Raw genomic sequence first — 27,874 nt, 5'->3', positions numbered from 1 at the left:
GACCGGGGAGCGCTGGCTGGGGTCTGCGCGCCACGACGATGGCTATGAGCCGCGGCTTTCTCCTCCTCCTCCTCAACGGAACGGCTTGTTTGGTAAGACAGGGGGGGTCAGAGTCCTGTACGAACAAGTCCACGTCGGGTTCATTTGCTCCCTGTTGTGTTGTGTGTTCAGTAAACACCTTCTGCATGTGTCTGTCTGTTGGTGTGACTCATGGAGAGAAGCGCACCGTCCCGCTCCGAACGCACAGCCGTCCCACTGCACCTGCTATACCTTATGATATCCACCACAATATCGAAACAGCTTTAGTGATGTGCTGCCGAAAATCACTGTGAACTTCTGCCCATAGGCTACAACGTGCAAAAGTACAGTATCTCAATAAATACCAGATGCATCATGCGTATTGCGCACGAGACGTTATTATTATTATTTATTTTATTTTTGTATTAGAGTAAATGTAAATGCACACCGTTTCGTTTAAATAGTTTTGTGATGACATGAAAGACAGTGCTCCGTGATTGCTTGTTCGATGTGTGGCATATTATGCTATTGGTTAGGCCTATAATCGTTTTATAAAGGGATCCAAGAAGATCAGCCTAGGCGCATAATAATGTACCAATAACGCGATTATGTGTCTGCCCTTGTGCGATTACAATGCTATTTAGGCTAATAGGAAGACACGCATCGTTTAGTTTAGGCTATATGACCACAGAACATGAGCCTTGAGAGAACTTTTAAACAGCCCAACATAGGATACCTTAGGGCCAAGTAGACTAGTCTATAGTCTATGGAAGCCTCAGTGGTTTTGTTTAAATCTGGAGTCAAGTGATGTCTGTTCTCGTTGTTTGTTCTCTTGATGACATTGGGGCTTTGTATGTAGTCGTTAAGATTCCAACCACCTCCATCACTTTATACCTGAAACAAAGGCCTTTCTTGTGGTGTTATATAATGTATAGGCTTTGTTAACAAACTGGGATGAGGGAAACCTGATACGGATTCATTAAAGAGGGTGATATATCACCCTTTTTTAATGAATAGCTACACTTGGGAATTCCAAAACTGATTGGTTAACTGCTATTTGGGGATCATATCCCATATTCGACAGACCGATATATATATATATATATGTGTGTGTGTGTGTGTGTGTGTGTGTGTGTGTGTGTGTGTGTGTGTGTGTGTGTGTGTAAATATGTTCACAGAAATACAAGAAAACATCATCTCCAAAATGCCAGAAAAAAATGAGGCATGTGATTGCAAGTGGGGGGGAAAAATAAAATAAAAGACAAGAAAATAAAATAAAATAAAAGGCTGATAATCAGAGCTAAAATCCATGTCGGCTTTCGGGGCATTTTATATGAGCGCTGGGATTGTGGCCTATTCTAAATCAGAATGGCTGTATAGCCTAATGAATGCTAATTTAATTAATTGCTGTGCATTTTTTTCTTCAGACCATATATCTATGAAAAGCGTACATGACATCCCTCAGCGTGAGATCTTGGGTAATTTATTAGCTGCGTGACAATGATAAATTATGGGGCAATTAATACATTATCCAACTTTTTATTACAGCACTGAGAAGTGATTAATAAGCATAGGCCTCCTGTGAATTAAAAATCCGATTTGGATGACTTTTATTGTAATAAGTTCATCATTCCCCGAGTGTGCTGGTCTCAAGAGATGATTTTCATTTGGAAACTTTATTATAGACTTCTAACACAAGGTGTCAGGGTGATTGTTGTTTAAATGATGGATTTCATGTTTCAAATGTTAATTAAAGCCTGTATGTAAGGGGTTTATAAATGATATAAATCACTAGCTAGAGAAATTGTGTTTATTTTTGGCAATAGCTATAGATATCTTTCATTTTTGACAGTCAGTAAGCTGCCTAGATTTCTTTGTAATGAACTAAATGGCTTAACAACGCAGTTTCATCATCAACTATATGGCTTCTCCATTGCATCAATGAGGATATGATAACTTTGAGGAATTAACCTATTGCATTCCAGCATTATGGACAAGCTTATGAAAGGTGCAGAGAAAAAAGTAAAATGCACACAGCACACAGTATATCCTCAGTTTTAATGTATGCATTTTTAACTGCGAGTGTATTTGTAACCGTTATATTAGATTAAAGATTTGACTATAGGTTCAGAATCAGGTTCAGTAGACTGCAATTGCACTCCACCTCATCTGTAGTGTTTTCACTTCAAAGATATACCATACGCTACAGGCCAGGTGTCATGAAATGAATCAAGTGACAGATACAGCTAAAGCCAGATGAAAGCAAGGACAGGCAGTGGCCACTAGAAGATAAATTGACATTTATGAGAAGACATTTGAAGTAGACGCACAATATGAAGCATGAGAAACCAAAAGGGGGAAAAGAGAGCACAAGATAATGCAGACCAGTGGTTCAACATACAGTGCAAGTGTACATGGTATCTGCACATTTCTAAAGTTATACCATTTAATGACTTTTAAGACCTTTTAATACCAGATTGGCCAAATTACCAAATATTACATAAGAAAGAGGCAAACGTGAAAATAGACGATCTAACAAGCTCACAATGTCTCGCCGTGCGAGGCGTTGTGAGCTTGTAATTCGGCTATCTTCAGAATATTTATCTGTGAATATGTATAATATTTAACTAAATGTAATGCCTACAATTCCATGTGCTTGTCAGGGTCGTGGCCTGAAAGGTTTGGGAACCCTTGGCATAGACAGTAAAGATCCTTTAACTCTGAGAGTGTAAAAACGGACCCATACAAAGGCTACATTTGTTAAATGAACACTAAGAATTCTTCTGTGTAGTGAGCAAGAGAAGGTCAGCGTATAGAAATGAAAGGGACGAAGTACTAGAGAAAAGGATGACAGTTAAATTCTTGTTTTAAGAGACTATTTCTTGGAAAGATTCATGCTTGGCATTTTTATGCTTTATTTCACATAGATCAGTTTTAGACAGACAGGAAACCAAGGGCAAAGAGAGAGGCTAGAAATGCTTCAACAACATGGTTCAGATTTGAACCCATGTCCTCCTCACACTCAAGGAGTGCATATATTGTCTATACACTAACCATGGTGGCACCACAACAAGAGACTATTGACATGAAGTTTGTATACCTCTTAAGCACAAAAGAACATAATCTAAACTCCTCTTCCTCACACTTGATGCAGCCAGGGGCATCACAAGGGGGGTGGGACTGAGTTACTAGGGCCCAAGGTGGAGGAGGGGGCCTTAATTATTTAGCTATTGAAAAATAGCAGATATACAAGTTCGCAGCGTGGCACCAAGTGCCGCTTGTAGATATGCAATTTTTTCGTCGTGAAAATGTGGTAAAATCTTTGAATATACTGTATGTATTTCTTAAGAGAACATTTGTAACTCAAATTCTGCTTCTGGGGGGTCCCTGGAACTAAATATTTTGAGATGGGGGTCCGTGGCCCAATACATATCATTTTGGGGGTCATTCACATGAAAAGGTTGAGCACCACTGACATAGAAACATAGTTTTGTTTTGTTTTTTCTTCAAAAAACCTTCTGGAATATTCAAAGACTTGCACACATTTTCACGATTTTTCAAAAATAGCAGATCTACAAGCTCGCTGTGAGCTTGCAGATCTGCTATTTTTCAATGGTTAAAGCACAAAAGAATACGTAATAATGCCGCTGCGTTCCTTGTACCCAGGGCCCAGAATTTGGTGCGACACCACTGGATACAACTACAAATTGACAGTGCAGCAGAAGAAAGATTTATATAATTCTGATATGTAAAATTTAAAATGTAAAATTAACCTGTGATATATAGTCAATTCTTAGTCTCTCAGAGTTACTTTACATACACTGTTCTCCCCTTCTTTACCTACAGTAGCTGTCATGTGATCGCTGAAGGGCTTTTTACTTTGAGACGACAGATAGGCAGCTGCGACATGCGGACAGCTGCTGACCAGTGATGTAACTTCATCAGTCAGTGATGTTAAGGTGTGGTGTTATCCCCGTAGACGTTGCGGCGTGCCAGTTTAATAGATCAATAGATCAAGGCTGACTGGAACCAAAGGTCAGAGATATGTACTCGACCATGTTGCACCAGACGTCCTCTCTGATTGATTGACTGCTGAGCTGAGGCAGAAACTATGGAGTAGGGCTGTGTGAGTTCATCCGATGTTATCATTTCATATGGTCACAAAATGTGGTACAGGAGCTACAGTATATCCACCACCATTACAAATAAAAGCAGGTGTGTAAACCTATCAATCATGAAATAATTTCACTAGAAATGAGTGCGTTAATTGGCTGCAAGTATAGCACTTGGACAAGGTAGTCCCTCTCTCTGTCTCTCAAACTCACAGACACACGCACACACTCATTGCCACCCCTGCGCGCGCGCGTACACACACACACACACACACACACACACACACACACACACACACACACACACACACACACACACACACACACACACACACACACACACACACACACACACACACACACACACACACACACACACACACACACACACACACACACACTCTATCTCTCTCTCTCTCTCTCTCTCTCTCTCTCTCTCTCTAGCTTCCTCTCTCTTGGGCGTGCGCTGTCAAGAGCCAAAACGCAATAATGATCTATCTATCCAAACTGATGACAATAATTGTTTTGGGATTGCTTGCAAAGGTGGTTTATAATAGAGGATTCTGACTAGGAAAACACTTTTAATTACTTCAAACAAATGACTTTTACTCTGTTACTGGTTTCTGGTTCGCACACATCTATTTTTAGGCACAAATGCGAGTGCAATAATCCCACTTTAGAGCCTTGCAAATTAAGGTTGGTTATTAGGATAGGCTACATTCCATGCACTGGAGGGACAATTGCTCATCCAATAGTTCATCTTTCAGGCAGTCAGGGTATTTGTGTTTATTGGCTAGCCCTTCTGCTGCGGTCCAGCCAGAAACAGCTAAACAGCACAAACACGGGTGATTAGGGCAGTGAACCCACAACTAGAATGGGACAAAGAGATCTGCCAGTGCTACTGCAATGGTTGTGCAGTTTCACTGCATGCATGTGCAAGCCTGTTTCTCTGGATATTTATGTAAATATAAATGTGCATTTATACAAAACGCCCGGTAGAGTAATGATTTATTTACCTATGAATGTACATTTTAAAATACTGGAGAAGAAAAAAAGATAAAGCAAAAGAGGCACAGACATCGACACATAATGCACACACATGATACAGTATGTGCAAACACACACAGACACTCACGATGGGGTTTATTTTGTCATGGGTCTCTGCCTTTAAATTTGCATTGTAACCTTCAAACAGCAAACAACAGTAGCTGTATGTGGCCTTTCTCATACATACTCACATACACAATTAGCTCGGTATAAAAGCACAAATCTCAGGTATTGCATACATACTCACACACTCTGTACTCAGTATAGAAGCTAGGGATGATATGATAAGCGATATTATCGTTTATCGTGATAAAAAACACTTAGATTTAATTTAACGTGATATCGTCCTACGTCATGCACTGGGATTTGCCAAGCTGCATATCAGGTACCACTTAAACCCTCTATAATTGGTAAAATGTACTTATATACGTACTTGATAGTCTTTTTTCACTCTCTATCAAATGTCTTTGCCAAAAAATAGCCAATATACAAGCTCACAACGTGTCGCAACACGACACGTTGTGAGCTTGTAGATTGGCTATTTTTTGGCAAATGTTCTGCCCCAGGATAATGAATTTAGATTATCATGATAATATCACAAATCGTGATTTCTTTTGTCACAATAATCGTGATATGACATTTTCATATCGTCCCATCCCTAATAGAAGCATGTATCTCATTCTCATACATACTCGCACAATGAGCTCAGTGTACTGTCTCCTAATCCCATATCTCAGCCAACTCATACAGTACATACTATTTTGCAACCCATTTTCACCCAGTGCCAATTGCCTATGTAATCCTGGGCTCTGCTCTCCCTCTGCCGCGCCTGGGGAGACAACGGACTGACCTCATGCTTCCTTCAATGCATGAGTAGTCCAAGTTGTTTCTTTTCACCTGACAGGGGGGATTTCCCCGGGACGGACGTAGTGCGTGAAAGGAACACGTTATTCCAACCAGTTCCTTTCCCCTCCAACAAGCGCCCCAGCTGGCCAGGGGGAGGCATTATTGAGACCAGGATTACTGCATGTTTTTGGAGACACGGGGAGAACATGCAAACTCCACACAGAAAGGCCCTATCGCTGACCCCACCTAGGGTGTGGGCGCTGGTGACGCGGAGGGAGAAACACGCCCCCAGCACCCACAGCATCCCCCGGCGGGTATCGAACCCAGGACCTTCTAGCTGTGAGGCGAAGCGCTAACCACTGCGCCACCGTGCCTCATCATACAGTACATACTCACAGTGAGCTCAGTATAGACGCACGTAACTCAGGTCTCTCATACAGACATACTCAGACACTGAGCTCAGTATAGAAGCTCAGGTCTCTCATATACTGTACATGCACACCGAGCTCAGTATAGAAACGTGTGTCTCAGGCATAGCCTCTCTGTGGCCATGAGAGACTGTTCTGCTTGATATTCCCGCTGCTTGCTTACAGCAGGGAAACGCACGGATGCACATACGCACGCACGCATGCACACACACACACACACACACACACACACACACACACACACACACACACACACACACACACACACACACACACACACACACACACACACACACACACACACACACACACACACACACACACACACACACACAATGGTGATATTGCTGTGCAATACATTATATTTACCATGAAAACCTCCAGATCCTGTGTGTGCGTCACAGTGCGTGACACCTTATCTCAGCTCAGCAGATGCAAATAGCTGACCTGATCAGACATCTATGACGTCTGATATCATACAATCCCTTTTTTGCCTGAAGTCATCAATAGTCACACTTGCAAATGAATTCCATCCTTGTCCCTTTTATGCCCATATATGGAGATCCCTGATGTCATCAATATTAAGCCCATATCTGGGAATATTATCCCATATGACATATTGTGTCAGTCTCATGTTGTCTATGATGTCAAATATCTATGACGTCAGTCATCTCCATATTTGGGAAAATATGGCAACATTTTGTCCAACTTAAACAATCAACCAGGTCTGTGAATATTTTTGGTCAAAGTTTATTCCATGCCAAAGCGCCAGCGCTCACCCAGCAGTCTGCTGTCACCCAGGCAGATGCATGCACACGCCCATGTGCACGTCGTGCCCATGTGCGTGACCTAGGTCGTTTCCCGCCCTTAGGGCGTTTTACTGGTGGTATATGTGTAACGTTATGATGTGTATTTGATGATCACGATATTTTGCAATGGATAGGGGATATTAATTTAGCCATACACACAGAAAAACATTACAACAGGAAGCATAAATCACCTACAGATAAGAGGAACAAATGGAATTATAGCAGTTGGAGAGTCTGAGATTAAACACAGCCAAAAACGTTCCACTGTTTGGCCCTGATTTATATTTTGTCGTAAGTCCGTAGCACTCACCACAAATGACTGACTTACTTTGAACTGAAATATGTGACATGTCTTGCATGAATGAAAAGTGTACATTTGAGTTAGAAGCAGTATGTTACCTGCCCTATTTTCAGGATTACTAAACTTGTCCAGACAGATAGATCTAAGCAGATATACAGTAATCTCCAGTATAAACAAAACCAAATGGCAAAAATGCCACTGTTTGATAATACACACACATTGCAGTCACAAATGTGAGACAACAGGAGCCGACTGAATACTGATGTCTTTGTGGCTTTCTGTTACTCTTTTCCCAAGGCCCCCACCCCTCCCCCCTTTCTCTCTCTCTCTCCCTCTCTCTCTCTCTCTCTCTCTCTCTCTCTCCTTTGCCTTCATCCTCAAAAAACATGACAGATTTCAAAGTATGTCTCACACAAATCCAAAAAATATCTATCACAACAGTGTGTTACAGACTGTGAGGGGCTATGGACAGACAAATGCACGCGGTAGAGCCTTCCTTCCTATATTCCCACTGCAATATCATTTTAGTGCAAATGGTGTGTGTGTGCGTGTGTGCGTGCAAGCACGTGTGTGCGACTGTGCGTGCGTTATGGGGGAGTTCATAGCAGTCCAAAACTACAGACTCCCCTATTTGGTATCAATAACAACCAATTAATTCACTCCCCTTCCCCTCAGCCTATTATCAGCAGACCATAGCTGGAAAACAATGGCTTGAGCGACGGGCGGAGACGCTGGTGGAGGGGAGGGGCTGTGTTCTAATGGTCAGGCTCCGTGGCTCCCTGCCTGCAGTATAACGCGGCTAGAGTTATGCGCAGCCACGGCACCAATGACCCAAGAGGTGCGCCTTTTTCCCCCGACCGCCCGCAGAGGAGCCCAGCAGAGCCTCAACCTCCAAGGGCCCTGGCAACCCCGGGCTGCCTGGTCGACACACAGCCTTAGCAGAGCAAGAGAGAGAGAGAGAGTGCATGCTCCCTGACACGGTCAGCCCTTATAGTGAAGCACAGAGCAGCTGTCCTGAGACATAACCCACTGTCTGCACAAACCAGCACAATTTACTGTGGCACTGCTCCAAGGAGCAGAGCCGTGACTGATACAGTGGCACATGTACAGGTACAGTATACTGTAGGCTACATGTACAGCTGGTCTGTCTGATGCTTTGGAAATCACGAACATAGAGTTGTACAGTGTTTTCTTCTTTTCTTTTTTAAGATATTTCTGGGGCTTATTGATAGTACAGTAGATATACAGGAAACAGGGAGAGAGATGGGGAGCGACACGCAGCAAAGGCCGTCAGGATCGTGACTCGAACCCGCGTCAGGCATCAGAGCCTATATGGTATGCGCCTGGACCGCTAGCCCAGCGGGCGCCACGAGGTGTACAGTGTTAAAGAAGAGTGACTCATAGTCTGTGGTGGAATGAGCAGGTGTGCTGCACCACACAGGCATAGAGGATGAGAGAGGCATGCAAATTACACATTATCAAAATAGTAGACGTTCCCCACACCATAGGATCACAGTTATGGACATCTTTTGCCTTTCACAGATACCAAGGTAGTCTCCATACAGTAAAAGCCTTTGTGTTAATTTGGCACATCTAGAGTTTGGCCGATGCGATCAATGTCATGATGTCGCTTTTATGCCCCTACAGTATAAAGATTCTCTCTCTAAGTCGTCCTCAGACGAGCTTTCCATCGTCGCTTCCAGTCATCAGGGTTCTCCATACATCTGGCCAGCTTGTTGGTGCTTTGTGCTCCTGCATCTTTCTTGAGTACATCCATATGTTAGTGTGGGACGTCCCCGTGACCGGTGCCCATGTGTTGGTTCCCACAGCACCAGTTTGCTGTCTGGCAGCTCCTGGTGTCTTTGGCAGTGTCCTGCAAGTCTCATTCTCCTGGCTGCTATTTTATTGCTCACCCTTAATATTCCAGCATACAGATTCTTGTTGGTAAAATACGCGTACTCTTGCTGATGTTGAGCACTACGTGTAACATTCTGGTGTAGCACCTGCATCCATTTTATGCCCATATATGCAGATCTCTGCCCTTCGGGCGGCCAATCGTCTAGTCGGGGACCGGCCTACTCGGGAACGATGTAATAAATAGGGAATGAATGCCCCACCCTTTAACGCAAACCCCATTTATCAGTTTGCCTGTGTCCATTTATGCCCATATATGGAGATATATTTCTGTCTGCGTCCATTTTATGCCCATATATGGATATCTCTGTATCTGTCTGTCTTCATCTTGAGCAGTATACGCAGCCTGCTTGCTTTGCCACCCGTGGGGAATGATGCCCCTCCGGTTGTTAGGCAATACCCATCATACCCGTTGTTCGGTTACGTCATACTGATGACATTCAATACGTAACCATGGCATTTTTTGTTGACTCATGTGGCGTACGTGATGTCAGAATCTTTTATGAAGTGATGTCACAATGAGTCAGCGCTTGCACCGGTTTGTCAACAATCAGCTCCGCATATGGTGATTCCAAACGTTTCGCGCCGGTTCGGGAAAATGTGCGTCGTGTCGGGTCGAGGCCGGGCACGGCACGGCACTCCGCACCGCGGCGGGGAACGCGCGTGCCGAATCTGAAGCCGGTGGGACGAACGGTTCTCGAGATATGTGGATTACATCTACGCATACACGGCACGCTCACAGAGATTTGTCGCATTGATAGTAAGATGATTGTTCTAATATAGGAATGGACCCTTACAGGTTAAAGTCACTGTTCACACAACCGAAGTGTGGCTTAAATCCTCCGAAAAATCTATCTCTGATCAACAAATGTTCAAGTATTTTCCTCACCCAAAAAACATCCATAAAGGAGTTTTATAGTATCTCAAACGTGGACTCATTTATCATTCCAGGATCTATTCATTGCGACCGTAAGGTCGCAGTTTAGTATGAAAACCTCCACCGGCCGTCCGTCCGTCCGTCCGTCCGTCCGTCACACACGTCACACCTTTGCCCTGCTCAATGTATACGTGTAACGCCTGATACTGAGGTGATGTGTCACTGTGACATCACAGATACTGAGGTGATGTATCACTGTGACATCACAGGTGAGATCGCAGTGATGTCAGATACTCAGAGCAGGGATCTCCATATTTAGGCATAAACAGGTGACATCACAGTGATGTCAGATACTCAGAGCAGGTATCTCCATATATGGGCATAAAATGGATTCTGTTAGGGATCTCCATACTGTATATGGGCATAAAAGGGATTAGTGATGTCAGATACTCAGAGCAGGGATCTCCATATATGGGCATAAAAGGGATTAGTGATGTCAGATACTCAGAGCAGGGATCTCCATATATGGGCATAAAAGGGATTCAGATGGAGATTCAACTTCAATGAGTAACAATGGCAAACCGTCAACTGCCCGTATGTCTTGATAATTGGTAAAACAAACTTTTGGCCTATTTGTGGCTTATCATCACATCCAACCATCTTAAGATACTCAGCTAGTGGGGAATGCTCTCTTCCCTGGTGAGAATTGCCCCTTTATATAGGGCTTGTTTGTGTATTGTATGACATCACGCCACATCATCAGCTGTGGACTCTGTGATGTCATCGTATCTCCATATATGGCCATCTCCGTATATGGAGATATAAGTCGTCCATGCCCAGGTATGGGCTGGTGAGGTCAGACTTTGTGTGATGGGTAGGTTATCTCCATATATGGAGATTCAACATTCCAGGTGTAACTATGGCTGCCCGTATGACGTGAGAGGTGGAGGCTGTGATATTTGTGGAGATAAGCGACCAACGGTCGCTTATCTCCCGATTAGGGAGTCTTACTGGTTAAGCCAATATGCCACACCTATAGAATCAAGCCCTCAATATGCCAATATGACACAAACCTGAGTCTTTTCTTTTTTATAAAACATAAATACCGGTACACAGTTTACCAGGCAATATGAGCCTACTTAGGCCTATGCCTTATCAGGGCTCAAAATATTTTTCCCAAAGATTGTTAAAGTACACCCAAGGTCACACTGGCCAAGCTTCGCTTGACGCTTAACGAAATTAACTCATAAATAGCACCGCTCACTTCACACTAGGAGTGATTTTTTTAAATATACATTTTAAAATAATATTTTTTGATATAATTGGAATTTCTAAATCATTAATTCATTGCAATGTAAATATACTGAACTATAGTTATTATCCCATAATGTTACAACATGTAGGCAACAATAGAAGATTTGACCATGCTTTTTTTACAGCACGGCTCTTCAGAAGCAAGTCGTCTAGACTAGAGGAGGCTCAGCAGTGTGTCTAGAGTTAATCTGGCTAATCTTTACTGGACCGATCAGTATACATTTTTTTGTGCACACTGCCAGTACGCTGCAGAAGTAACTCTACGCGCTTCATACTTCTTGAAATATTCATCTTTAGACTTTTTTAATAGAATTGAAAGGGGCTCTAATAGGGCTGAAACCTTGCCCAAATTTGGAGTCATGTCGTGGACGACTGATGACTGAGAAGTCATAGGCTGGCCACATGAAGTCAGAGATCCACATCGGATCCAGGGGCGTTGCTAGGGCCCAAGGTGGAGGGGCCTGGAATTTTTTTATACTTTAGCTATTGAAAAATAGCAGATATACTCAGCTCACAGTGCGGCACCGAGTGCCGCGCTGCAAGCTTCAAGCTTGTAGATCTGCTATTTTTGAAAATGTGTGCAAATCTTTGAATGTATGCATTTTTTAAGCGAAGATTTGTAACTCAAATTCTGCTTCTGGGGGTCCCTAGAAACTAAATATTTTGAGATGGGGGTCCGTGGCCAAATACATAACATTTTGGGGGTCCTTCACATGTGTCACCATTAACATAGAAACATAGGTTACTTATAGAATCGGGTCAAACATTTTCAAAGACTTGCACAAATGTTAGCAGATCTACAAGCTCCAGGGCTGCACTCGGTGAGGCGCTGTGAGCCTGTATATCTGCGTTTTTTCAATAGTTAAAGCACAAAATAATGCGTTCCCAGTCTAAATGGGTTAAACATTCATGGGCACCCTGGGCAAGATATGACTTCCGCTTGGTTCCAAGATTTCTAGTGGAAGTGCTGCGTTTAACGGACGTTACGTCATGCGGTGCGGGTCTGTTTACATTCCCAAGCGAAAAAAACTAAAATAGATTGTAGCTCTTAACTCACTCTTAATAGGTGTAATCGCCTGAATCAATGTTTTTTTTGTATAATGTTTATTGCGAGCGCAACCGACAGAGCAGGAGAGGTAGACCAGATTTTCTTCCAGCTGGGAACACGTTTGGAGGAACACGCACTGTGAAAAATATACAACTTCTGGGAAAATTCAGCCCCACCTCCTAGAACGGTCTCTGCCTCATATCTTGACCAGGCTTTTCTCTTCGCAGATGAGTAAGCCTGGCTACGCGAGGCTAATTCATGGGGGGCCCGCAGTGAATCCTTCTACCCAGGGTCCAGAATTTGGTGCGACACCCCTGATCGAATCCTATCCTGAAATCCACATGATTAAAATGTTTTTATTTGTCCGTACAATATCCCAACACAAGGACAGATATTTAAACAGATCAGCATTAGACTGTTATATGTTAACACTGAAACAAGCTGCCCTGATGCAGCCCCCTGGTTTCATGCTGATCTCATCACAGCGCGACAGGAACTACTGGTTTCCTCATCAGAAAGAGAATGCTGTTTGTATTCTCTGTGGTTCTCAGTTATCTGTAAACAGACTGTTCTGCTTGGATGAGTGTGCCAGTACTGTATGTTTCCCCCATAATCGGGGAAATACAGTGATTTTCTGAGTTGTCTCCATATACAGACAGGGCTCTCTTTAGCGGTTTCTAACAAGTGGAATACTGGAGGGCTCAATTAACATGAGCTTTAAAGCAGGGGTCTTCAACATTTTCAGGCCACTTAGCTGAGAGAGAGATGAAGCAGGGACCCCCAGATTCCATGTAGTTTCATTGTTTGACAGCACAATCATCAGTGTATTTTGGATTCATGTCAATTTGTGTTATCAGATATGTAACCACTTGAACCGTCAATACTTAATAAATTTGACCTTTTTGTGTGATCTTTTTTCCCCTCTACACCAAACCTCTTTGCCGAAAATAGCCGATCTACAAGCTCACAACGCCTCACAGCGCAAGGCGTTGTGAGCTTGTAGATCTGCTATTTTTGGCAAAAGTTCTCAGAATATGGACGTTAGGGTTCAAGTGGTTAATATAAAAAAAGAGGGAAAAAAGGTTTCTATCAAACAAAGATTTGAAGGACCCCCTGTAGTAACTCTGAGGACCCCCTAGGGGTCCCGGACCCCCTGTTGAAGACCCCTGCTTTAAAGAGATGGTTTCGAGTACAAAAACGCAGCATGCAGGTAACAGTAAAATGTCCATGTCAGATTGTTCTACAGTTGTTCAGAATTACGCGTAGCAGAGGTAGACCTATATAGGACAATCTCATGTGTTATCAGCGCCTGGCTCATATTGATGTGAGCTTTTTTTGGGGGTGCTATTCAGGAATTAATCAGGAGGCCGAAAGCGTTAATAAATCCTACTTAGATCCCTTGATGTGAGAGCACTCGAGTGGAGCTTTTCTACCTGTGCCTGGGTGAGATGATACCAGAGCGCTCCACTTGGGGTTTCCAGACAGGGAGCACTGCTTTAATCAGCCCTGTCCCATCAGCCCCTGCATGCTCTGTGCTCCCAGGAGGAACTCTCTCTCTCTCTCTCTCTCTCTCTCTCTCTCTCTCTCTCTCTCTCTCTCTGTCCCCCATTGACGCCCTACTCTGGCGCCCATGCCTCCATGTCGATATCTTATAATGTAAAAATTTGATAGCCAATTCAGAGCCGGGCATCTCCCTCCGCATACACAATGAAGGAACCTGCTACCCCCTAGCTCACGTGCACGGGGCCGCACAACTAAACCTGTCTAAAAGTTGTCAGGGGGATAATCGGGGCGGGGGTTGGAGGAGACAAATAGAAAGGGGAAAAAAAGAGCTCCTCAGTGCGGTGAGTTCGTCCACCTATCACGGAGCTAAGCTCCAGTGACCTCCTCGGAGCCAGCATAAATTATTCATTGAGAGTCAAACGGCTTGTTTCTTGTGAAATTACCTTTCCCCCATGCCCCCCTTCATACTAGCCAGTGGAATAATTAGTTATAAGGGCACAGCCGTTCTTGGACTTTAATCATGTAACAGAGAAGTCTCCTGCAGTGAGCCTATTAGATGTGGAGATGAAGCACAAAAGCATTGATGAACGCTTAGGAAAACTGAGCTATATGCCCGAGCCTTTAATTAAAAATTTATGTCATATTAGAGATGAAGATTTCAACTCAACAAGCCAGAGGAAAATGGAGTGCTTATTGAACTTGTCAGCTCCTAAGGACAATCACGTGCTTTCATCTCCTGCTGGGTGGTGAGGCTCTCGCAATCTTTGGCGTCTGAATTTCTAAAGCGCCAACTGCTAAGAATGGAAATTAGAATAATGTAAACTCTGGCAGTTGTCAATTATGTTGGTAAGAAGAGCCTAATTCTGTGAAAGTTATGCTCTGATCTCTGTGCTGTATTCCGTTTTGTTTTTATCTCTGAATTATTACCACCTACCTCTAGAGAATTGAAACATCACCAGACGTATCAGTAGGCAGCAGGGTTATTATAGTTGACTCATACTAACGAAATAACAAAAACATTTTAGTTAACTGAAATAGGAAACAACAAAGTCTTACACACACCTGATCAGCATAGAGACAGGTGCGTAGGCAGAGATCAGATAGAATACAACAAAATGACCTTCACACCGTCTACACTTGCACAATAGGGACAATTAACTCTCAATGAACCGTTGCTTAAAGAGCCACATTTCTGGGACAACCAGATCTTATTTTATTGTTGTTTGGGACACGATCAACACAATCCTTCAATCTGTGTTTTTAGATATTTTAGTATCTCAGCAGACAGCATGACTAGTGATGCATTTTGCATCATCAGTGATGCGTTTTGCATCATATGATGCAAAACGCATCACTAGTACATCCTGAAATACAAAAATATCTAAAAGAAACAGATTGAACACAAAAAATAACTCTGTGTCCCAAACAACAATAAAATAAGATCGCGTTATCCTAGAGGTGAAGTGGCCCTTTAAATAAAGTTGGCTCTATTGTACAAGTGTTTTTTTTTTGGCATACAAAACAACATATACAATACAATAATATTGTACAAGTGTTAACTGAAATCAAAATGAGGCTTTACAAAAACATATGTATAAGTGAAACTCAACTGCGTGTTTACAAAACTAAATAATATCATAGAGAAAATAGTCTTAGTCTTTGTCAAAAACCTTAAAAAATAGCAGAACTACAAGCTCAAACGTATTGTGAGCTTGTAGATTGGCTATTCTTGCTATTATTCTGACCTTGTTGGATCTTGTCCCTCCATATTACAATAAAAAACTAACACAAAAACAAATCAAAACTAAACTAACACTGAAAAAGAAAAAAGAAAAAAAAAACAGAAAAGATGTGAGGCTAAGGAGAATGGATTATCCACTTAAGCCCCTTCATAGTTTGTTGTACGGCGAACATATGGCCAATTTCCGCCTGATTCTCGCCTATAACGACGTCCCTGCCCAAAGTAGGGACATCAGTTTGAAAGTGGTTAAACGGAGTACATTTCAGTTTCACAGGCTCATTATTGCCTTTGTAAGTGGCAGCTTTGTGAATATCAACCTCTACCCCAGCCACGAGTCCCCTGCCGGGAGAGAGACTGAAGGCTTGTGCTCACTGGCTGAATGACTCACAATTACTGCAGTGCCAGAGAGAGCCCACAGCCACCTTCCCTTGTCCAGGGGCGTCACACCAAATTCTGGGCCCTGGGTACAAGGATTTACTGCGGGCCCCCCATGAATGTTAACTATTGAAAAATAGCAGATATACAAGCGAGCTTATAATCTGCTATTTTTGAAAAATTGTGAAAATGTGTGCAAGAAACCTATGTTTCCAAACCTTTTCATGTCAAGGACCCCCAAGATGATATGTATTTGGCCACGGACCCCCATCTCAAAATATTTAGTTCCAGGGGTCCCCAGAAGCAAAATTTGAGTTACAAATGTTCACTTAAAAAATACATATATTCAAAGATTTTCACACATTTTCATGACTTTTCAAAAATAGCGGATCTACAAGCTCGCAGCGCGGCACTCGGTGCCGCGCTGTGAGCTTGTATATCTGCTATTTTCCGATAGCTAAAGTTACTAGGGCCCCTCCACCTTGGGCCCTAGTAACTCAGTCCCACTTCCCCCCCCCCCCCCCCCCCCTTGTGACGCCCCTGCCTTGTCCCCAACCATCTCACTGACTCACTGACTGTAGCATACATGACAGATGACAAAATCACAGCATCACTATCATAGTACATGATTGCCCCGTCGCCCACGGTTTGTCTACTCAGGGTGTGATTTAGAATTGTTATATTGGGAACAGTCTTTGATATCAAAATCAATATTCCACTTATAACGTGCAATGATGAACAATAGATGAACATTGTCTGTCCCAGAATGTATTTTTATTTTTGATTGGCTAAAATGACTTGGCTGAAACCACAGAATGTTTTTTCCCCTTTCTAAATCCCACAGACTTTTTGTAATATCACATCAAACAAGAACTGTGTATAGTCTGGCAATTTAACTCATATGGCTGTGAAAGAGTAAGAAAATAAACAGCCACCTACAAATCAACTACAATTCTCAGACTTAAAAATGACCCAACCCTATATCTCCCTTTACACATGGGAGATGGAGGAGCCATGGGGCACAAACAGCGCCACATCATGTTGCAATGGATTATTTTCTTTCTGCAGAAAACAAAGTAGTGTTGTCTGTTCTCAGTTGTTTCAACTGAAAAATTCAAGCTAAATAATAACAGATAACAAATGTAACAATCTAAGGAATCTCCGCGATCTCGGCAGAATTAATCTCTTCCAAAAACATCAAAATACGTGAACGATTTTCTGTCAAACATTTATGTGAAAACTCAATAAAAATGTTGATTATAAAAAAAAAAAAAGAAATACGTGAACGATAGTCACCTCCCTGACAGAATTGTCTTTTTTTATTTTTTTTAACACAGTTCTTATATGACGTGAATAAAATAAAACGGTTTTGGGTATTTTGAATGGGACAACTTCTGTGACCAAGAGGACATGGGATTGATGTCATGTGGGCTTGCGTGTGTTAAAAAAAACAAATCAAACGCATCTCAGGATCCACATAGGAATGACGTTTCTGGCTCCATTGTAGATGCCATACTTCATGTGGCCAGCCTGTGATAATCTATCATGTAGGACTCCACATTTAGGCATGGTTTCAACAGAGCCGCATTGACTTCCATTATAAAATTAAAGATAAAAGTATAAAACATGTGTGTAAAAACCTACTTGCCACCGAAGTAATTTTGCCCTGATCGGTCCAGCAGTTTGCAAGATTATCTCTGGACACACTGACAGACACAGACAGACACAGACAGACCCTCTTATAGATGGCTAGACTCGTAATTCTTTTATATAGTATATTAGTTACTACAGAAACCTTTTTTCTCCTTTTTTATATTAACTACTTGAACCCTAGCGTCCATATTCTGAGAACTTTAGCCAAAAATAGCAGGCGCTGCGAGGCGTTGTGAGCTTGTGGATCGTCTAAAAGAGCAGACTAAGTAAAGAGTGAAAGGGGAGTTTATTAAGTATTGACGGTTCAAGTGGTTAAATATCTGAACACAAATTGACATGAATCCAAAATACACTGATGATTGTGCTGTCAAACAAAGAAACTACATGGAATCTATGAAAATGTTGTGGGGGTCCCTGCTTCATCTCTCTCTCTCAACTAAGGGGTCCTTGGCCTGAAAATGTTTAAGACCCCTGTATTCTGCTGAAGTAAAATATTGCTTTCACTTTTTATGGCAGTGTAACTGAAGGAGCGAACAATGGAGCCTATTCTATTCTATTCTGACTCTGCTTACACGGCACAAGTGAAGACCTGGAACAGGTCTGACAATTAAATGTGACATTTCATATACTGTTTTATTTGCATCTGCTCCCGACTTGGAACATTCTGCTCTTTGTTAACCTCAGAGTCTCTACAATTAGAGCTGCAACACTGCAGAGGTTTTCACACTGCAGTCAAAAGTAACACAACATTGCCGCTTGTGGTGATATACTGCATGGTGTATTAGCAGTGGTTCTTTTTTTGGGGTCCCAGATGATTAGCTTAAAAACCCATTCGGAACGGGTACACATTATTGTGTATCATTATTTGATGCTTTAGCTATTGAAAAATAACAGATATATAAGCTCACAGCGCAGCACCGAGTGCCGCGCTGCGAGCTTGTAAATCTGCTATTTTTGAAAAATCGTGACAATTAGAATTTTGACCAGATTCTATAAGTGTCTTTTGAATCCTTCTAAGATTTTTGGAAAAACCTATGTTTCTATGTCAGCAATCTGGCCAGCCATCGTCAAAGAAAAGGTCCTTTTCACTTAACTGCGAGCTTGTAAATCTGCTATTTTTGAAAAGTCGTGAAAATTAGAATTTTGACCCGATTCTATAAGTGTCTTTTGAATCCTTCTAAGATTTTTGGAAAAACCTATGTTTCTATGTCAGCAATCTGGCCAGCCATCGTCAAAGAAAAGGTCCTTTTCACTTAACTGGAGCTCAGTTAGTCTGTTCTTGAGAGACTACTATGTCAGTGGTTCTCAAACTTTTTCATGTGAAGGACCCTCAAAATGATATGTATTTGGCCATGGACCCCCATCTCAAAATATTTAGTTCCAGGGACCACCCAGAAGCAAAATTTGAGTTACAAACGTTTGCTTTGAAAATATTTTCACGACTTTTTCAAAAATAGCAGATCTACAAGCTCGCAGCGCGGCACTCGGTGCAACGCTGTGAGCTTGTATATCTGCTATTTTTTAATAGTTAAAGCATCCACTAATGTTAGGCCTAAATGGGTTAATGTATTTCTTTAAATAAACAAACCAACACACAGTATAAGTGTATACAGGGTATCTGCACATTTCTAAAGTGACAATTTAAGGATTTTCAAACCGTTTTAATACCAAACTGGCCAAACTGTCAACTATCAAGAAGTAAGCAAGAAGTGAACATTGTGAAAATAGCAGATCTACATGCTCACAACGCCTCGCAGTGCGAGGCGTTGTGAGCATGTAGATCTGCTATTTTCACAATAATTTATCTGTGGAACCCAGTCACAATAAATGTAATTCCTTCAATTCCAAGTGCTTGTCAGGATAATATGATTATTTTGGGGGTCACGGCCTAAAAAGGTTTGAGAACCATGTTATAGTTACTGTACGTAAATTCAGTCTCAGCTTCATCCAGCTGTAGGCTGCTCAGAGGATCTCGGGTGGGGGGTTGGTGCAGACAGTGTACTGTCTTGTTCAGGTATTGTACACTTCAACACTATAAGTGGGCTGGTAAGCAAGCCTGGTGAGCTTCTGATTACCAGACGGCATTTCTACACACTAACCTGACCGGCCAATTGATACAGAACCAAAGATGTACAGTAGTTACATGCAACCGTTCAGTTTATGACATCAATGGAAACAAGCCATAATGCTTTCTTGAGTTTAAATCCTCTTAGCAGACCTTGTATTGAACTGTACTTTCCTGTGCTTTTTTTGCAAACTGCTAATAACATATTCAATCAATAAATCAATAAATCAAAAAACAAAACACACACGCACACACATACGCGCAAGCACACATAAGCGCAGGCACACATACGCGCACGCATGCACGCACGCACACACACCCACACACAGTTTGGAAACTGAATTGTTCCACTCTTTCACTAGAGAGAGATCAATAACCTCAGAGGGCCTCAAAAGCAGCATCAAATACAAAACAAAACAAAACAAATACAAAACAGAATTTGAGATGGAGACGAGTGAAGAGTGATCAAACCCAAAACTTGAAAATTGTTTGTATAACGATTTGCTGTATCATGTGCCATTGTCTGAATACTGTGCATGATAATTAATTTGTTTAGAAAAATAAGGTGCCATGTGGGTGCACAGCCGCCACAGAACGCCTTCAGCAGTTGCAGCCCTGGTTACAGATGTGCTTTTTCTGAGTCATATTAAATCCATTCTACCATTTCACAATGACAGTGAACACTGAATCAGACACCAAGAGGGACCAGACACTTAATTCTTCAACAATAGCACAATCCTCACTTCATCATTCTATATACCCTTGTAGCCTGGGTATTGAACCTTCCAAATGATGTCACTATAAAGGGTGGGGGGATCCTCAGAGTTACTATAGGGGGTCCTCCAAATCTTCCAATCCTTTTTATATTAACAAATTGAACACTAGTGTCCATATTCTGACAACTGTAGCCAAAAGTAGCAGATCTACGAGCTTGTAGATCGGCTATTTTTGACAAAGAGGTTTGGTGTAGAGGGGAAACTAAGTACAGAGTAAAAGGTCAAGTTTATTAGGTAATGACGGCTCAAGTGGTTAAATATCTGAAAACACATTGACATGAATCCAAAATACACTGATGATTGTGCTGTCAAACGATGAAACGATGAGATTGTGGAGGTCCCTGCTTCATCTCTCTCTCTCAACTAAGGGGTCCTTGGCCTGAAAACGTTGAAGACCCCTGCTGTAATGTGTTGTATTTTAATTGCGACCGAAGTTTACATGACCTTATTGTTAGCCCTGTGTCCACAATGAGACTGTTGGAGAAATGCCCAATATCTAACAGCAGGGGCAGTTTCAGAGAAATTCGGACTGACGTAACACCAACAATCCTAGAGGCACCACAGGGATGCTTAAGTGCTACCTGGGGAGGCAGGTAGAGTGCTGTCCTTGCTTCTCAGCAGCCAGCAGCTTACTGAATGAGTGTAGTCAAACACAAGCCACTCTTTCACTAGCATCCGTGGGGAATAGTCTATTTGTTATGAAAGTCATCCGGCCTGCCCCTAACTCCCCCATCAGGGAAACAAAAAAACTGAAGAAAGAATCGTCTGAAGATATTAAAATCAATATGTCTACGGCTCTCCCAATTTCTTTCTTCTTACATTATTAATGAACGAGTGATTCTCTGGGCAGTTATCACAGCCATCTGACTCAAAGAGGAAGGAGTCCTTGTCAATGGCTGTTGATGTTCATTTTTTTGTCTGCGTGAGGGAGGAACATTGGTCCCTGTGGTGAAGCCAAAGGATCAGAGCAGCAATAGACAGGTAACTAAAGGAGAGGACGTCTAGCCTCCAATGGACCCTTGGGGATAAGGCCAGATTAGGGCAGGGGGAGCCCTCTCACCTGAGACCAATACCAGACCACAACCACAGCAGTGGGAAATCCTCGAAAGGCGCCTTGAAATGCGATCCACGTTGTTATGAAAGGAAATACACGTTTTTAGAGAGACAGGAAATCAATAGTGCTGAGTGCTGACTGACTGTGGCACAAGTGAGCAAATCTGACTGGTCTTGAAAAACCTGCCTAAAATGGAATAAGAATGAGTAAGACTTAATAATCCTGACTAAGCTTGTATAAGGAAGCCCAGGCAGTAAAGACTGTGGATGGATCAGAGCACAGACAAGGAAGCATGCATTATGTATGATAGTAAAAACCTCCTGGGCTCGGAGGGCATAGATCCTCTCTCCATCTCACTTTCACGCATGAATAAACACATGCACGCACGCACGCATGCACAGACACACACACACACACACACACACACACACACACGCTTTATTCTCTACACCAGCACGTAGCTGCACATGCACACAAGAATAAAAGAAAAAGTCACTCACTCGCTCATTTGCCCGCTGACTCATGCTCTCACCTACTGTAGTAACACTCATAGTTTTCCACATTAATCATAAGATGACACCCATACACTGAACAGACAACAAGAACACAAACACAGTTCTCTCCGTGGCTGGATCAAATAGGACAGGACAGGGAGGACTGGATGGATGCTTCCCCAGCATAGCTGACAGACACTACCTTTGTTAATAGATCATAACTATCAGTGGTGTAAAGTAGCTAAGTACATTTACTCAAGTACTGTACTTAAGTACAATTCTGAGGTATCTTATACTTTACTTGAGTATTTCCAATTGTCAGTACTTTTGCTTCTACTCCATTGCATCTCAGATCCAAATATTGTACTTTTACCCCACTACATTTATTTGACAACTTTAGTTACTAGTTATTTTTGTAGACTTTGTATATACATTTCGGCCATTTGAAAATCTACAAGCTCAAGACCTGCTATTTTCAAAAGATTTTTTTGTATATACATTTTTCGTCCATTTGAAAATCTACAAGCTCAAGATCTGCTATTTTCAAAAGATTTTTTTATTATTATTTTGTTTTATACCAATACTTTTGTACCTTTCCTCAAGTACATTTTGAATTCCGGACTCTTACTTGTAATAGAGTATTGCAGTATTGATATTTTTATTTAAGTAAAAAAATGTAGTACTTTTTCCACCAGTAGCTGACAGACACTAACTCTGTTAATAGAGCATTATGATCAAACAATTACCCATTACTTTGCTCTCCCGCCTGCACATTCTCAAAGCCAACGGCGAGCTGAGCGGAGCCCCACCATGTTATCTCTTCACTTTCCTCGTCAGTTGATACTCACATCTACAGGAGCAGCATTGTGCCGACACAGATTTCATTAATTAAAACATTAAAAGACTTAATTTGGACATCACTGTTTATACTTCTGCCCCCATTCCGCTCTCCTGCCTCCAACTAAATGCACCATGGCAATAGCATGGTCTAACTCAGGCTCACACTGAAGGATTCCGAGGGGAACAATCAATCAATCAATCAATCTTTATTTGTATAGCACATTTACTACAGCAAAGCTGACCAAAGTGCTGAACATAGTTAAAAACATCACAAAAACAAAGCAAAAATTGTCAAAAACATCACAAAAACAAAAGCTATATACACTCAAAGGCAATGGAGAAAAAATGTGTTTTAAGTAAAGATTTAAAAACACCTATCGATTGAGCCGATCTAATAGAGAGGGGCAGCAAGTTCCAGAGCGTAGGGCCCGCTGCTGCGAAAGCACGGTCTCCCCTGCTCCTCTTATTGGTGGAAAGGGGCACCAGCAGCATCTTATCTGCGGACCTTAGGGTCCTGGCTGGGACGTAGAGGTGAATTAAATCTGAGAGGTAAGTAGGTGCCAGGCCATGAAGGGATTTAAAAACGAATAAAAGGACTTTAAAATCTATTCTAAATCTAACAGGGAGCCAATGTAATGAAGCAAGGACAGGAGTAATATGGTCACGTTTTTTGGTATTGGTGAGGAGGCGGGCTGCTGCATTCTGGACGAGTTGTAGACGCTTGAGAGACACAGACACATGTTTTGGTCTATTTATTGGACAATCCATTCTTTCTTTCTTATTGGTAGACTTTTACTTTATTTAGATAGCATATAGTAGAGAGACAGGACACTGAAGGCAGTGGGAAGGGAAAAGACATGCAACACAGGAATGGAACTGGGGGTGCTGCGCCCCAGAGAGTCCTTTCTGGATGATTTCTCATGACATATTCTCAGGAATCTTTCCCTTTTAACCACTTTCAACCTAGCATCCCTATTCTGGGCATGTCAACAAACCCTAGGCGAAATATTTCAAAACTTTCAGATTTTTCTTGAATAGGGCTCAAGTGCCCAAGGACGGAAACAGGAGATAAGACTGATCTGTCATGCGATCAAGTACTTCAAATGTATTCGGAAACAGCTCCATTGACCAAGAATAAGAATTTGTTAGACTACAGTATGTGAAATGTGGGAAGAAATAAATAGAAGTGCTTCCATAACTGCCACAATGAATTACATTTATTCTGGTGCAAGACCATGGACATATAAATCAATCTCCTCTTCATGAAGTGTCTCTTAATGACATCAGGGTATTGTTTTCTAGCTCTAGAATACAATTGCTCACAACACTCACAGATACTGACTGAACTGTACATGACCATTGGTGAAAAACAATACCGCAACCTCTCTTTCTCTTTGTGTGCATTTTCTGTTACAAGCCATGTTGTCATCCCTCAGGCTAGCAAGTACTTGGGAAATTGCATGGCATGCTTATTTAGTATTTTCTCTCTCAGCTAGAGTAAACAAAAGAATGCAATTATATATATATATATATATATATATATATATATATATATATATATATATATATATATATATATATATATATATATAAAATTGCATTCTTTTGCAATACACATATACATAGGCCTACTGTGTCTCTCTCTCTGTGTGTGTGTGTGTGTGTGTGTGTGTGTGTGTGTGTGTGTGTGTGTGTGTGTGTGTGTGTGTGTGTGTGTGTGTGTGTGTGTGTGTGTGTGTGTGTGTGTTACAGTTTACAGTTTAGGCATTTAGCAGACGCTTTTAATCCAAAGCGACTTACAATAAGCAGATAAAACATCACTATAATAAACAAGATAATATGTCAGTTAAGCACTTGTGCTTCATTTTCTGTCATGAAAGGTGCTATACAAATAGTTTTATTATATATATATATATATATATATATATATATATATATATATATATGTATATTGTACGCACACACACACACACACACACACACACACACACACACACACACACACACACACACACACACACACACACACACACACACACACACACAAGTTGAAAGAGTGTCATGATTACTACCACTGGAGGTATGAATGGTAAATTAAGTATCGATTAAGCCTATGATTCGTTTTCAGTCCACGTTCCTTTCTCCCTCGGTAATAGCTGTCTACTTTTGTTCTCTACTTTCCTACCACCTCTTTCCTCACCTTTCTCTCTCCCTTACTTTCACTCTCTGTGCCTTTCCTAATCTTCATCTGTCACCACCTCTCTCTCTCTCTCTCTCTCTCTCTCTCTCTCTCTCTCTCTCTCTCCAGCTGGCCCTGGGTCAAGAAGATGAGGCTTCAAGCTCCAAGAGCTCTTCAGACGATGCATCCAAGACGGTGGGCCTCCTGAGTGGGCAGGCGCCGCTCTCCCCCCTGAGCCGCTGGATGCTTCACAGCAAGAGCCGAGCAGCGAACTCCACCTCGCTGGAGCTCCCCTACCGCTCCCCGCTGCCCTTCTCCAAGCAGGAGTTCTCCAAGCAGGAGTTCTCCAAGCAGGAGTTCTGGGAGATGCTGGGAAGCGACCTGCTTAAGCCCGGCGACTCCAGCTCCAGGGTAAAACGTCGGCCCATCGTCAAAACCGGCAAGTTCAAGAAGATGTTTGGCTGGGGGGACTTCTACTCCAACATCAAGACAGTGCGCCTCAACCTGCTGATCACAGGGAAGATCGTGGACCATGGCAACGGCACGTTCAGTGTCTACTTCCGGCACAACTCGACGGGCCAGGGCAACATCTCTGTCAGCCTGGTGCCACCGGTCAAGGCGGTCGAGTTCGACTTGGAGCGCCAGAGCGTGGTCTACCCCAAGGACTCCAAGATCTTCAACTGCCGCGTGGACTACGAGAAGGTGGACCGGAGCAAGCGCACGTCACTCTGCAACTATGACCCGTCTAAGACCTGCTTCCAGGAGCAGACCCAGAGCCACGTGTCCTGGATCTGCTCCAAGCCCTTCAAGGTCATCTGCATTTACATCTCCTTCTATAGCACGGACTACCGCCTGGTCCAGAAAGTCTGCCCGGACTACAACTATCACAATGAGATGCCCTACCTGCCCTCGGGCTAGAAGAACAACACACAGGAGGGACGGGAGGAGGGGAGAGATTTGAAGAGGAGTGATTATTACGATGTGTGTGAGGAGGAAAACCAGGGCTGTGAATCAACCCAAAACGCTGTTGTGGGAACAACACCTTGTAAACCCTCTCTATAACCTGACTACTGTTACATGTGAAAAGAAATACAACAACATATATGCAAAACAAAAAACAAAAAAAAAAGTATGGTATGCAGGATGAGGCACTCGGGATGCTTTACTGCAGCATTCATTATTGGCTGGTGGTGTAAAATCACATAACACCGCCAACACACACACGTTGTTACCTCAACACAAGTTCCAAATATCACCGCTCTCACCAGCTACTCTGCTCCCTCACCCAATTCATCTCTGAATGTTCTCTGTCTGATCGCATTGATCACTACTTGTCATCTTACACCAAGTCACAAGGCAGTATTTGTTCCGGGAACATCACGCATTAACATGCTGTTATCCAAGTCATTGGAGAATTGTATAGCTATTCAGAATTTAATAATAACTTATATACATGTATGTTTACACAAACATCTATGATTAAACATAGATGTACAGTATAGATGTCCATCTATTGCTGTAGAAAACCCATCCATGTAATATTGTAATGTGCATTTAACCAAATCATACATTTTGTGCTCACACAAAGATCTGCTGAATGTAAAGTGTAACCAGATGACCAATCGGGTAACACTAAAAAGGGCGTTTTTTTGTATGTGCTCTGCAGTGCAGACCATCTGAGAACAATGTTGATTGTCTCTCTTCATCTTCACACACAATCCCAATCTTCATCATCATCTCTGGAAGCTTCCCGTCCAAAATGTGCTCATCTGCTCTGTTTACTTTTATACTTTTTAAGTTTGCAACCAAATATAATTTCACTATATCCTTGAGTTAGGCTATACCACCTACATTGCAATGCAAGAGAGAGGGAGAAGGAAAGAGAGAGAGAGGGGGGCCGATGGAAAGAGAGAGAGAGAGAGAGAGTTTGCGAGAAAAAGCAATTGCTTGACAAAGATTCGGGGCAAGGCTTAAGACAAGTTCAGTGCGAGGGAAATAACTAGATTCTGCATAGAGATAGACTCACATCTTGAGAGGGGGAGAGGTGCAGGGAGCGAGAGATTCAGTGAGCTCGTTTAATTAAAGTGGAGGGTACAGAAGGAGACGTTGAGTGTGCAGCTCCTTCTATTGTCCCCTCTGTATGAAAAAGATTACATTTTGTTGCCGTCAGGATTCCAGATTTCACGCCTTGATAACTTTGACTGTGTGCGGGGGAGATTGCGCTCTCTCCCGACAAATACTGTGTTCACTAAAGGCTGCCCATTATCTTGAATAAATGAAAATATTATCATAATAATTACTATAATTTAATCTTCCTTAGAACTAATTAAGGTTTCAACGAGAGGGCAAAATTGTATTCCTGAGAAACCGAGTCATTTGGTAGGAGGATAAGAGCTTGTTCATGGATTACTGTACTGTATTTATGTACAGAGCTGGCACACAAAGCTCAGCCCTGAGTTAACTGGTCTCATTAAGATAAA

At 42.3% G+C, this 27,874-nt stretch overlaps 1 protein-coding gene across 1 annotated transcript; it reads left to right on the top strand.

Moving 5' to 3' along the window:
- Positions 1 to 38: 38 nt before the first annotated feature.
- On the top strand, positions 39 to 26,312 carry LOC308283436 (neurexophilin-1; the record flags this gene model as incomplete). The annotated part of the gene is made up of 2 exons (XM_080723869.1): positions 39 to 92; positions 25,524 to 26,312. 2 exons carry the CDS (start codon positions 39 to 41, stop codon positions 26,310 to 26,312), a joined length of 843 nt encoding a protein of 280 aa, XP_080579995.1.
- Between the last annotated feature and the right edge of the window lie 1,562 nt (positions 26,313 to 27,874).

This window comes from Nannobrachium achirus, assembly GCF_963921795.1.
Source record: "Nannobrachium achirus genome assembly, chromosome: 4".
Lineage (NCBI taxonomy): Eukaryota > Metazoa > Chordata > Actinopteri > Myctophiformes > Myctophidae > Nannobrachium > Nannobrachium achirus.
Note: the sequence above shows the minus strand (reverse complement) of the source record. Positions and strands in the feature narration are given on the sequence as shown.